Source organism: Phyllostomus discolor, chromosome 1 (assembly GCF_004126475.2).
Source record: "Phyllostomus discolor isolate MPI-MPIP mPhyDis1 chromosome 1, mPhyDis1.pri.v3, whole genome shotgun sequence".
Classification (NCBI taxonomy): Eukaryota; Metazoa; Chordata; class Mammalia; order Chiroptera; family Phyllostomidae; genus Phyllostomus; species Phyllostomus discolor.
Window position 1 is genome coordinate 79145692 of NC_040903.2, and position 14024 is coordinate 79159715.

General features: G+C 43.5%; 1 protein-coding gene across 4 annotated transcripts in view; it reads left to right on the forward strand.

The window, feature by feature from the left end:
- Positions 1-14024, forward strand: part of DIP2C (disco interacting protein 2 homolog C) — a 435220-nt gene that overhangs the window by 406534 nt on the left and 14662 nt on the right. For 2 of the 4 annotated variants that reach the window (XM_036025084.1, XM_036025087.1), the window contains 2 exons: positions 85-114; positions 1579-1640. In XM_036025084.1, coding sequence (XP_035880977.1) covers positions 85-114; positions 1579-1640 — 92 coding nt within the window. The remainder of the gene's footprint in view (positions 1-84; positions 115-1578; positions 1641-14024) is intronic. The other 2 variants (XM_028505417.2, XM_028505418.2) reach the window with 1 other exon arrangement.

The window sequence follows — 14024 nt, forward strand, 5'->3', positions numbered from 1 at the left end:
CTGTGTCTGTTGTGTGTTGTTTGTTTTTGGTTTTTGTTGGTCTGGTGTTCTCTCCTTTCTGTTCCCCACCTCCTGCTGCTATAGCCCCACAGACTGTGGAAGCTGGCCGAGCAGGTAGGGATTTCCTCCTTATCCGCACCAGTACCCACCCACCCACCCCCGACCTGTCCACTCCCTGCAGTGGGACAGACTAGGAGTTGAGTGCACAGGCTGACTGGGGTAATTTACAGACCACATGGTCAAGAGGACTGATGCCAACGTGACGTCATTCCTCCGATCTGTCCAAATGCTTCACACTTGTGACGAATGCTGTACTTTCATTCTTTGTACAGGATCAGTGATTTCTTTGCCACTTTGGGGCCATCTCCATATTACTTCATTTTCCTCTTTTAATGATCTGTTTTCTCCTTTGTTTACTTATTAATTGGCCCTCAGTGGTTATGTGTTTTGCATTACTCGGAATATCAAACCACTTCTCCAGTCAGCACTAGTCTGTGACACAGCTCCACTGAATAGTCACAGGTTGGAAAGAACGCTCTTTGCCTTGTGCTATAGAGTGAGCTCCCAGCTGGAGGCCGGCCACATGTGCGCTCTGCCTCGGTGCTGAGATCCCAGTGACCGGGGTTCTTTAGTAGGATAGTGTGTCTTAAGGAAAGTATCTTTATTTTTATCTCTTTTTTATGTATATAAACATGCCTTTGGTACAAAATTAAAACTTTCTCCTGAAGAATTTTAGTTCTTCAGATACATTCTGAGAGGGTCCCTTATTTTTGGCAAGTTTGTTTTTGGTTCCATCTTTTCTGCCCAAGGTATTGTATTGCCTTCCCAAGAAACGTACGTAGAATTTTGGCTTATAATGCAGCTTTAATGGCATTGCTCTTACCTGGACAGAGCTTGGTGGTCAGAAGTCAACTCAGCATGTAATATAAAGGGATTTACAGTGCAAGATAAGATTTGTGGACCCCGGGTTAAATAAGCAGTCTGAGAGCTCAGACCGCCGAGTGCTGCCCTGCTGCCTAGTGGTAAACTCACAACCCCCCTCAACCTATGTCACAGACAAAAATAACCCCCCACAGCTGGAGGAAGACCAAGACAAAAGTAGAACTAAAAGGAACAAGATAATTATCTCTTATCACTTTTTCCTTAATCTGTCCATTCACGTCCCATGTTCTCCATCAGTTTTGTGAGCTCTAGATATTTTTGGATGCACACAGTCAAATTTCTCAGCAAATGAAGCTTATATCATTGACAGGCTGCTTTGGCCAGGCCAGCGTTGTCTCAGCGCTGTCAGCCTTTTTTTTTTTTTTTTAAGACATGTGGCATGCCTCTTTTCTTATTTTCTAAATGTGATTGATAGTCAAGCTGTGTGAAAGTCCAGTATTATTCTAATAAGTTCCTTTGAGAATTGAGATTATAAAACTGAAAGCTAACAGGTATCATGGAAAGGTGTGGTTTCCATGCTTTTAATTTTTGTTCAGTTTCGAATTTCACCTAAAATATGCTTATTAGCTTGTAGGAAACAGACCCAGATTCCCCCCACACATACATGAGTTAACCACACTGTGTCCTTGCTTGCAGGGGACCTCAGGACCTGATCCCACCACCGTCTATGTTGACATGAGAGCTCTGAGGCATGACAGGTATGATGCACTTGTGATGTGTTCTCGGTTGCCAGGCGTGCAGGTCCCCCCGGAAAAGGAGGGGCAGCAACATTTTTCTCCTCCAACTACAGTCAGTCATCTTATGAATAAAGCAGTAGAGGTGGGCAAGTTGGCTTGAATTTAAATTCTCTCCACATTCTGTTTGGTTAACATACCCAATAGGCCAACTGACTTTTTATCATAAAATACAAATGGAAATTGTTGCACCATAGTCAGGTGCGAGCAATCAGAGTTGCTTTTCCTAAGTTTAACCAGAGCACGTGATTCTGTTCCTCTGTGGGCATAATTTTGCATTTCATAAAATATCAACACATTTTTTTACATGAATTAAAATTTTTTGTCAAGGAGATTCCATGAAAAACAAAAATGCAAGTCAAGCTACCTTTCTGTGCAGCCTTGAGCAAGAATAAAGGGTTGTGTTCCTGGTGGGTGCTTATAAGCTCCCCTCAAGGAATTTAGTAGTGCCCAGGGAGATACCGGTTGCCTGCCTGGCCCCAGTAGCCCTTGCTTTGGGCCCTGCTGTTTGAAGGGACCACAGAGATGAGAGCCTGCCTTGTGGGAGCCTCCCTGGGAGGCTGAGCACTGTAGCAAAATCCCATCTGGATCATTTTCAAAATTCAGAAACTTAGCTTGAAGAGATCAAGTAACTGATTCATGCACATTTCCAAATGGAACATATAGGCTTTAAAACAAACCTACTTTACTTCGTATAAAAATTATTTGAAAAAAACTTTATAGCTTCAAAAGGTGAACATTAGCTCATCAAAGACCCTCTGTAAGTAACATTTAGGCAGTTCTCTCTGTGGGCTGGTTCTCAGAGCACATGAGAAACACACAGTAAGACCATGTGGATGAAAACAGCTGACCTTTGGGTCTTGAGAGAACAGCCTGCAGTGTCCAACCTGTTTATGTACAAGAACAGTGGTGATCGTTAAAGGGCAGCTACCTCATTCTGTGTGTGAGTGTCCTGGAATGTCAGGGGGTTGAGAGGAGGGGCTTACGGAATTTTTCTCTCCTGGAAAAGGACAGAAGCATAAAGGACTCCTTTCTAACAATTTTTGGACCTGCCCTTTTGGCTCTCTTCAATGTGGCAAGTCTTCTTATTGAGAAAAAGTATGATTTGGGGAAGGTAAAAAAAGAATTAGAGCCAGTACAGTGTATGGCAGTAAGGTAATACAATTTCAATATCAGGCCAATATGTTCTCTAGAAAGAGCCAAGAGACATGTCCTAGGAAAAGCTTCTTGGTGATTTACTAATTCTTTGAGCTTGGCAAATCCATAATCCTCTTACATGATAGTTTTTTTTCTAATCTATAAAATAATCTCTAACTCATCTCCCTCATAAGGTCACCCAAAATAGAAATGACAGTACTTTATGAACCGGGAGTTGGCTGTGCAGTTCTGTGTTACTAAAGACGACCTTCGGCAATATCAGTGACCATTACAATTAAGAGTGATGCTGATTAGCATCAGAGTGATCCCAACAAGCGTCCCCAGTTGCAGGCATGCCAACCATCTGCACCACCCCACCCACGCTGCTCTTGAGAAAACCTTCGGAACTGTGCCTGTACCCTGTGTTTTCGCTGGCCTGGCCGTGCCTCCCTCCGGTGCCACCCTCCCAGCCTTGTATCTCATATTCTCAGTTCTCTCCTGGGTGAGGATGTTTGGTTGGGAGCTGAGGGGCGCTCTTCAGACACCAAACATGTTTGCACTGGACTTGTCTCTTCACCTTCTTCAGTGTTTGACTTAGAGAAACCAAAGCAAAACCATGCCCTGGAGCAATATGAAACAGCTCCTTCTTCCTGCTTTCTGAGCTTTCTGCTCCAAGAGCTGCTGCCCCAGGCGCTCGCAGAGTCACAGCTCCCTTCACTGCCCTCTCTGGGCTCTGGGTGCCGCTGTGGGGCCCAGCTGCTCCCTCTGGCTCCTGGCTCTCGCCCTTGCCCTCTTCCTTTCACTTTTTTTTTATCAGTACCTGCTGATTGAAGGTTCGGACCTGGACCTTTCTGACCATGTCTCTCTGTCTCAGTCGCTGGCCATGGTCCTGCCCCGTCCTTCTGGGCTCCTTCTTCTGAAGGCAGCAGAAAATCTCAGAAGTACCTCCCCTTTCCCTCACCTGTTAGAGACCACAGCCCAGGGCCCTTCTGTGTCATGAGCCTTGCCCTGTGCCTCTCCTGTTTCTTCACCTCCCTCCATGCTGTTGAAGTTCTTCTCATTCTTTCAAACACAGCTCAAATACTGTCTCCTCTGAATATTCCCCAGTGAAAATATTATCTAGCTTGAAATCTCCAGCATCACTTCTAACCTTATCATCATGCATCACATGTATCTTAGGCTGTAGTTTATGTGACATAAGGCTCTGGTGCCTGACCAATCAGAGTTCAACTCAATTCTCTTCTCCAGTCCTTAGACAAGCTCTGTAACCTCAGTGTCCTTGTGCTCAGAATGGATACACTAAAACCAACCTTCAAGGGACCCATGAGGTACCAGCAGGCGTGGAAGCTGCCCTTGGGGGTGCAGTAGGCATGAGGATTGTGCTCCCCATGGTGAGGTGGTGTCTTCCCCATGGAGACCTTGCCTTTCCATCTCCCACCAGCCAGAAGGGTGGAAGGGAGCTCATCTACTCCAAGGCCTCAGTGAGGGAGGAAGTGAGACAGGAGAGCCTGTCTCTTTCTTGTCACTATTCTCATTTAAAAAAAAAAAAAACTGGGACTTTTGTCTTCTTAACTTGAACTGTATAGGCAAACCTTGTTTTACTGCACCTCACAGCTGGTGCATATTTTACACATTGAAGGCAAGACCCTCCACCAGCAACAAGACTATGATTCTCTTTATTGTGGTGATCTGGAACCCCCAACTTCTCTGAGGTCTGCCTGTATATTCGGTCACAGGATTAATTACCTCTCCTGTTGCTTTAGTGCCTTCACTTGGGAGCCTCGGGGCATCTACCCAATCACCACTTAATTAACGTGGAGAAGGTTGAATTATCAGTACATGTGTGCAGTCTCTCTGAGAGAAGATGATTGTGTGCGTGCATGTGTGAGAGACAGGTAGGGAGGGGACAGAAGAGCCACTGTTGTCAACATCTGTGTCAAGTAGGTTTCCCAAATTGATTCAGTTTCCACCTGGTTTTCTGCCTTTGTTCTTACTACCCATTTTTCCCTTGGAATTAGTGTTGTTTGTTTGTTTGTTTGTTTGTTTTTCAGTTACCTGCAGGTTGCCATGGAGAACCTTTCTGCCTCACATAATGAGGACCCTTGTTCTCTTCCTTCTTGAATGAATTTAGTTCCAGTATGCACCAGGGGAAATGATGAAATTGTTTTGAGACTATTTGAAAGTGACTGTTAGCTTTCCAAGTATTCTTTATAATGAATTCATTTAAGGTCAATTTGCAGTCTCAGTCACTTTCAATTTGATCTTTCCTTAAGCACTTGAATTTTGCAGACTTGAAATAAAATTTTTTTTATTATTTAAAGAAATAGTTTTACAAGTTAAATGTTATGAACACGGTGTTTGCATAAAGGCCTTAAATTAAAGCTTTCATAGCTTCCTTACTTCTCCTAACCTGAACTCGTAATTGAAGCCTCAGCAGAGAATGGGTGGTGAATTATTCCTGGTCAGTGTCTGGCCCAGGATCATAGTACAAAAGTGCCTCCCAGACTGTGATTAGTCAGCAGTGGGTGGGAAGGAGGGTAGAATGAAGATAAAAACAGCTAAAATGGGCTCCACTCCTGGTCAGTTCTCTGTGTGTGAGTGTGACAGTTGTCCATGTGTGAGTGAGAGAGAGAGAGAAAAGGATTTGCTGGTTAGAGTGTTGAGTCTCCACCTCATCTTCTGTTGGCTCATCATAGCCATTGTCTAGCAGACCTGGGGCTGGACCTTCCATAGAATTTGCGCTCCTTATTCTTATTACTGAATCTTTCATTTCTGTCATGGTCTAATTCCCTGTCACATGGTACCTGAATGACTGTGCAACATGTGCACCTGCCTCACCAGTGCAGATCACTCCCTAACTTTCCTAGTCCTTCTAGGGACCTAGCTTATCCCCAGAAGACATGTCTGGCAGTGGTGAACATAGTCCGTGTCATAATGGTCACGCAGGCCAAGGACCCACCATCTAGTTGTATGAGCCTGAGCACGTTGGCCTCTTTGTTTCACTAATGCCTGTGACATGGTAATAACAGTACCTACCTTGGAAGGACTGTTACAACAATGACATAATTTAATACATCTCAGCAGTGCATGAAGGAACTTCCAGCCAAGATGGAGATTTAAGTAGATACACTTTGTATCCTCGCACAACTAAAAGAAGGACAACAACAAATTTAAAAACAAAAAACAAAAAACAGAACTGCCATAAAATCAAACTGTGTGGAAGTCCAACAACCAAGGAGTTAAAGAAGAAAAATTCAACCAAACTGGTAGAAGGGGCAGAGAGGGGCAGCTGGGGTGAAGAGGACACACAGCAGGGTGGCAACTGGAGGACCCAGTTGGTGAGGCAGTGGCTGATGGACCAGGTGGCCCCACATTTGCATGCAAATAAACTAAGAGGAACAACTGGGGAGCAAGACAGACTGTGCAACTCAGGGTTTCAGTGGGAAAAGAAAGCCTCAAAACCCCTGGCTATAAAAATCCGTAGGGGTTGCAGTGGCAGGAGAAACTCCTAGCCTCACAGGAAAGTTCACTGGAGGGACACTCAGGCTCCTAACATATAAACAAACCCACCCACCTGGGAATCAGCACCAGAGGGGCTCAATTTGCTTGTGGGTAGCTGGGGAAGTGACTGAAAGCCAACAAGAGGTGAGCAAGCAGTACTTTTCCCCCTCTGACCCCTCCCTCACATATAGCACCACAATGCAGGGAAGTGGGTTGCTCTGCCCTGGTGAATACCTAAAGCTCTTCTTCTTACAATGTAACACGTGGGCCAAGACTAAGAAATATGGCCCAAATGAAAGAACAGATCAAAATTACAGAAAAACAACTAAGCAACAAAAAATAGCCAACCTATCAGATGCAGAGTTCAAAACATTGGTAATCAGGATGCTCACAGAAATGGTTGAGTATGATCACAAAAGAGAGGAAAAAGTGAAGGCTCTGCTAGGTAAAATAAAGAAAAATATACAGGGAACCAATAGTGAACCAATAGTCAACAATTTGGAGCAGGAGGAAGAAAGAAACATTCAGCCAGAATAGAATGAAGAAACAAGAATTCAGAAAAATGAGGAGAGGCTTAGGAACCTCCAGGACAACTTTAAACATTCCAATATCTGAATCATAGGGGTGCCAGAAGGAGAAGAGGAAGAGCAAGAAATTGAAAACTTATTTGAAAAAATAATGAAGGAAAATATCCCCAGTCTGGCAAAGGAAATAGAGTTCTAGGAAGTCCAGGAAGCTCAGAGAACCCCAAGGAAGCACACACCAAGGCACATCATAATGACATTACCCAAGATTAAAGATAAGGAGAGATTACTCTGTCCAGCAAAGCTATCATTCAGAATGGAAGGGCAGATAAAGTACTTCCCAGATAAGTGGAGTTCACCATCACCAAGCCCTTATTATATGAAATGTGAAAGGGACTCATCTAAGAAAAAGAAGAAGGTTAAAACTATGAACAAATGACAACAAACTGACAACTATCAACAACTGAACCTAAATAAAAAACAAAAACAAACTAAGCAAACAACTAGAATAGGGACAGAATCACAGAAATGGACATCACACGGGTCATCGGCCGGGAGGAGGAGTGGGGATAGTAGAGGAAAAGATGCAGGGAATAAGAAGCCTAAATGGTAGGTATAAAAGACAGGTGGAGGTTAGGAATAGTATAGGAAATGGAGAAGCCAAAGAACTTGTATGTACAACCCAGAGACATGAACTAAGGCATGGGAGAGATGCTGATGGGAGGTGGGGAGTAAAGGGGAGAAAAAAATGGGACAACTGTAATAGCATAATGAATAAAATATATTTAAAAATTTACAAAAAGAAATGAAAATAATAAACAATGCATGAAAGGCAATGCCTGGCAAATAGTAAGGCTCAGATGCATGAGTTTAAGCAGGTCTACATTTTTACAGATTATACTTACAGATTTGCTTTCTCATATATTAGTATATATTTTCCTCCATTATTTCTGCATCTGGCAATATTCAGGCATGAACACAGTCTAATTCATTATTTAGCCAACTCAATGGTAGCACCTAATCTAAGTTTAACAGATCAGGAATGTACTGTGGTTTTTGTACATTCCTTAAAAAGTTTTTAAGGATATATATGAAAATCAGATAACCTTTCCAATGGACAAAACTGAACAGAAAGAAAACTCTGCATTTTACACAATGTTTCTTATGTGGTCATTTGGAGGTGAATTTCCAGCTTCCATCTGCCCCATGTGGTCAAAGTATTCCATGAGATTTGTGGCTTCTGTCCTCCCTTGGGGCATAAAAAAAAAGACATTTTTCCTATTCTTCTACTTCTCCCTCCTCAAAATTTAACACAGTATAATCAGCTCTGAAAATCTCCTCTTTTAGCCAGTTCTGAGGAAGCACTGGGCAGCTTCCACACCAAGGAATTATCAGGACATGGGAGAGGCAAGCTCTTTACCTTGATTTTCTTCTTCACTTTGTCTGGCATCCCGTATCCCCTGGAGACTCTGTACAGCTTTTAAGCCACTGCAGTTTTGCCTTCACATCTCATTCTAACTTCTCCTCACCCTCTGTCCTGTCGGGAGGTCCTCATACAAAGTGAAAAGCCACACACAAGGAGCCAGGACCTGGGCACCAACAAGCAGTGTGATGTCAAACCAAGTCCCTGCACCTCCTAGGGCCTCAGACCTCATATCTGGAGTAAAGGAATTCCAGAATCTTCCCGTGCCCACCACTGATCAGTGAAACCTCCCCCCACCCCACTTGGCTTTGAACAATTGGGTGGTGTTTTTGTGTCCCTTCTGTAATTCAAAAATTTGGTGAATTTTGATTAGATATTCCTTAATGTGCTGGCACATAAGTCCTTCTGAGAAATTTTCTTTTATCTTTTGGGTATAGGTCAAATTCAGTTGATCTTAAATAATTAAAAATAAAATATCCAGTCAATATGTTCCTTTTTTCTGAGTTCTGGCCAAGATGGAGGTATAGGTAGAAACTCTTTGCTAACTCACACAATCAAAAGAAGGATAACAGCCAATTTAAAAACAATAAACAAGCAGAAGTACCAGAAAATCAAACTGTATGGAACTCTGACAACCAAGGAATTAAAGAAACATTCACCCAGACCAGTAGAAGGGGCAGAGACAGTCAAGCAGCCAAGCGGAGAGGACACTCGGCAAGGCTGCGGACTCTGTGGGCAAGGAAGGGCTGGCTGAACGGGAAACTAAAGACTCAAAGCTAGCTGTAAAATGCTGCAGGAGTTGTCACAGTGGGAGAAACCCCCAGTCTCACAGGAGAGTTTGTTGGAAAGTGGGGCTTTGTTCCCTCTCTGATGCCCCCCCACACACAGTGCCACAATGCAGCAAAGAGGGTTGCCCCACCCTGGCAAATACTCAAGGCCTCACCCCCTTACAACATAACAGGTGCGCTGAGACAAGGAAATACGGCCCAAATGAGAGAACAGATCAAAACCCCAGAAAAAGAGCTAAGCCAGGGGTATCAAACTCACTTTCACCGGGGACCACATCAACCTCTCAGTAGCCTTCAAAGGGCCAGATGTAGTTCTAGGGCTGTATAATGTAAATACTCCTTAACAGTCAAGTGAGAGCTTGGAGCTTCTAAGTAGAAACAAGGTGCCAGGCCAGATAAAACAAGATGGAGAGCCAGATTCAGTCCTCAGGCTTTGTGTTTGCCACCTGTGAGCTAAGCAATGAAATAGACAACCTATCTGATGCAGAGTTCAAAACACTGGTAATTAGCCCTGGCTGGCATAGCTCAGTGGATTGAGTGCGGGCTGCGAACCAAAATGTCGCAGGTTTGATTCCCAGCAGGGTACATGCCTGGGTTGCAGGCCATAACCCCCCAGCAACCGCACATTAATGTTTCTCTCTCTCTCTCTCTATCTCCCTCCCTTCCCTCTCTAAAAATAAATAAATAATAAGCTTGCTCACTCAGCTTCCATCTGCAGACCCTGCTTAGTTGTTCCACCCTCACTGTCAGCAAAGAAGCCTCCACAGTAAAGACCCTACCTGGGTGCCATTTGATTGTAGAACTTAGTGATTTTCATTTATCGATATAAATTCAAGGAGAATGTCTTAACTTTTTGTATGTGGCTGGTACATGTCAATCTGCTATAAACTGAAAATTATTTTTTTTTAATTTTACTTATTTATTTTTAGAGAGAAGGGAAGGAAGGGAGAAAGAGAGTAAGGGAAACATCAATGTGTGAGAGAGACATCATTGGTTGCCATGAGGCCCGCAACCAGGCATATGCCCCAAGCAAGAATCGACCCGTCGACCCCCTGGTTTCAGGGCAGCACTCAATTCACTGAGCTACACCAGCCAGAGCTAAAGTGAAAATTATTTTAAAAGAAATTAATCCTAGGTTCATTGAAATCAAACATCTTTTTACTTAAATAAGCTTATTCTTTTGGGGTAGTTTGGGTAAAAAAGGAGCCAGTGACCTGCTCAGACGTGAGACTGGCCTCTGCCCAGGGCTGGTGTGAAGACTTCCCTCCTCCGCAGACAGGGACAGGGCTCGGGGACGGTGTGCGACACATGCCATGAAATGATGGCCTAGCTTCCGCCCTACTTGGCTTCGTCATGTCTGCTGGTGAAAGTTATGTGTAACTCTCTTCCTTACCTCCTCACTACCACTACACAGGAGAGCTGCAAGCTAAGGAAAAAAAGGCATGCTAAACTTTTAAGTGGCATTCTCTTTCATTATTGTGTGTGAGAATGTTCTGTTAAAGGAACCAAAGAACTGACAAGTAGAAATAAAACCCAGAGGAGCATATAGACTGTTGAGCTTCCACATAGGATCCCAGGAGAATATAAAACGCTGCCTGTAGCAACTCTGCCAAGAATCTGGTTGTGGTCATGAGGAAATATCAGAGAACCCCCAATTTTTATATCTAAAGAATTTTTAAAATTGTAATACATATAACATAGAATTTACCATGTTAACCATTTTTTAAGTGTACAGTTTCGTGGCATTGAGGACATTCACATTTTTGTGCAGCCATCATCCATGCTTGGATGATGCATGGACCACCATCCATCTCAGAACTTTCTTGTCTTCCCAGCCCAAAACGGTGCCCATTAAACCCTGACTGCTCACCCCTGCCCCGCCCCCACCCCCCCACCCCCCGCCAGTCCTGGCACCCACATTCCACTTTCTGGCTTTCCGAATTTGACCACACTCGGTACTTCATACATGGAGTCATCATGGAGTCGCCTCTTGTGTGTTTCATTTAGCATAATGTTCTCAAGGTTCATCCATCTTGAAGTATGTGTCAGAATTTCCTTTTTTTAAGGCTGAATAATATTCCACTATCTGTGTAAACCACATCATGTTTATCCTCCCATCTGTTGGACACTTGTGGTGTTCCCACCTTTGGCTATTGTAATTGATGCTGCTGTAAATACAGGGGTGGGCATATGTCTTCTAGACTCAGCTTTCAATTCTTTTGAATCTATAACTGTAAGTACAGTCGCTGGATCATGTGGTAATTCTATTTTTAATTTTTTAAGGAGGCTTCATACTTTTTTCCACAATGACTGCACCATTTTACATTCCTACCAGTAGTGCACAAGGGTTCCAGTTTCTCTACATCCATGCCAATGCTTGTTATTTACTGATTTTTTTGGTTTTTTTATAGTAGCCATCCTAATGGTTGCGAGGTAGTATCTCATTGAGGTTTTGATTTGCATTTCCCTCATGATTAGTGATGTTGAGCATCTTTACATGTCCTTAGTGGCCATTCATGTATCTTCTTTAGAGATACATCTTTTAAAGTCCTTTTCCCATTATTTAAATTGGATGAGTTGTTTGTTGTTGAGTTGTAGGAATTCTCCGTGTATTCTGGATGCTACTCCCTTATCAAATACATGATTTGCAAATATTTTCTCCCATTCCATAGATTCCCTTTCCACACTGTTGACTCTCTCCTTTCGGACAGAGAAGTCTGATGAAGTTCACCTTATCCACGTTTTGCTTTTCCTGGCTGTGCTTTGGTGTCATACCTGAGAAATGTTTACCAAATCCAGTGTCATGAAGCTTTTGCCCTGTGTTTTCTCCTCACATTTCTAAGCTTTAGCTGTTATATTTAGGTCTTTTATCCATTTTGAGTTGAATGATTTTTAAATGATATCTTTGTAGGACAAAGGCTGTATTCTTTAAAAATGTCAGTGTTCCTCATAAATGGAAGCTAAAAAACACTTAACGACCAAATGCAAAACCCGATGCTCAGCTGGGCTCTATACTCGAAGGGGGGATGCTGTGAAGGCTACTGTTGGGCTGATGGACAAACTTGGAAGACAGACCACAGAGGAAAGTGCCGGCTCAGTGCCAGGTCACTGAAGTTGATGGCTTCTGTGCCTGTGTAAAAAAGTGCCCCTCCTCTGAGGAAACACACACTGAAATACTTAGGAGTCAGGGTCATGGTGTATTTAGCCCATCTTTAAATGCTTCCCCAAAATTGTGTGTGTAAGAGTGTGTGTGTGTGTGTGTGTGTGTGTGTGTGAGAGAGAGAGAGAGAGAGAGTGTGTGTGTGTGTGTAAGAGAGCAAGCACTGATGATAAAGTAAATGGAGTAAACTTAACAACAGGTGAATACAGGTAAGGAATATTACAGGTGTTCTTGGTACATTTTGCAAGTAGTCTATAATTTTAAAATAGAAATTTACTTTTAAAACAATACTCATAAATGTATCAGATCTAGAGATTATTTTTCAGGTCTTCTAATCTCAATCAGAAAGGGAAAGGAGGTCCATCTTAGTTAAGACCTTAGGGTGGGAAGCAACAGGAATAATTCAAAACTACTTTGACAGGTGTGGATTGATGTGGAAGGGAGAGATGGGCTGATGTGACCTAAGGGTAGAAACAAGCTCAGTGTCAAGAAGGGACTGGAAGCAAGATCCAGATGTTCAGGATCTCTCCTCGTTACCCCTGCTGCTCTGTGCATCGAGTTCAGCACAGATGTCTCCACAGATGGGTTCAGCCCACCTGGGAAGACATTGCCAGCCCGAAGCCCTACATTTCTCCCACCTCTCTTAGAAGGCCAGTCCATACAGGACTAGTGTCTCCTTGTCTCAAGTCCATGTTTGCAAGGACACCCCCCGGCAGGTGTCCTCAAAAAGACCCCAACAACAAGAAAAAGACCCAGAACACCATTCAATCTGAGAGAAGGACAAGGAAAAAGACTGACAAAAGTCCAGACTTGGGGAGGGAGGGGAAGTGGAGGGGAGGGCATGTCAGATTTGTGATTTTCTGAGAGAAAAGGTACCCAGTGTACTTAGGTATTTTGTTTGGACAGTGCTGTTACGCTCGATATGCTCTGCTGTCATCAGTCATTGTAGGGTGACTTTACCTGGGGTGGGGCTTCCATGGCACACCTACCCCTGGCAGCCTTGTGTGAGCACCCGAGGCTGGCCCCCACATGGCCTGCAGCCTTTGTAAGTGCTGGTTCCTTTCGTGACAGTAGTCCTTTTCTTGTGTTTTGTTGTCTTGCTACTGTTGTGGGTATGCAAGTATGGCGTCTGTTTTACTTAAGTACTGATTTTCTGTCTTGTGCTTCTAATGATCAGCAAAGGAAATAGCAAGATGTTAAAATCCAAACTTTGACAGTAAAATCTAATTCTCTTTGTCTTAGTGGCCAGGAAGCTGAGCAGTCATTAAATCCAGTCACAGAACCTACTTTAACTACACTTTTTGTTAAAGATTTTATTTATTTGTAGAGAGAGGGGGAGGGAGAGAGAGAGAGAGAGAGACAGGGAGAGAAACATAGATGTGAGAGAGAAACATCGGTTGGCTGCTTTCCTCATGTGCCCCAACCGGGGACCAAACCTGCAGTGTAGGCAGGTGCCCTGACCGGATATCAAACCGGTGACCTTCCCCTTTGCAGGTGATGTCCAACCAAGCTACACTCATCAGGGCCTAACCTACGTTTTTTGAATATTCAAAAGCATCTCATCTTTTGGGATTCTAAAAAACTTGTTCAAATGGTCTTACTATATTTTATTGGGTCTTTTAAATACCTCAAGTTATTTTTGGAAGGTGTAGTTTCATGTTTAGTTAAAAGTCTCAGTTGGTTCTCTAGTTTTTGGTGTGCTGGGCCTTATTTTGCCCAAGCAAATTGTTCTGGGTCCTGTCCCTTCCTGCCCTAGTGCACTGCCAAGTCTGCGTCCGGCGTAACTGTGTGGGCTGTGGCAACTGAAGGCACAGA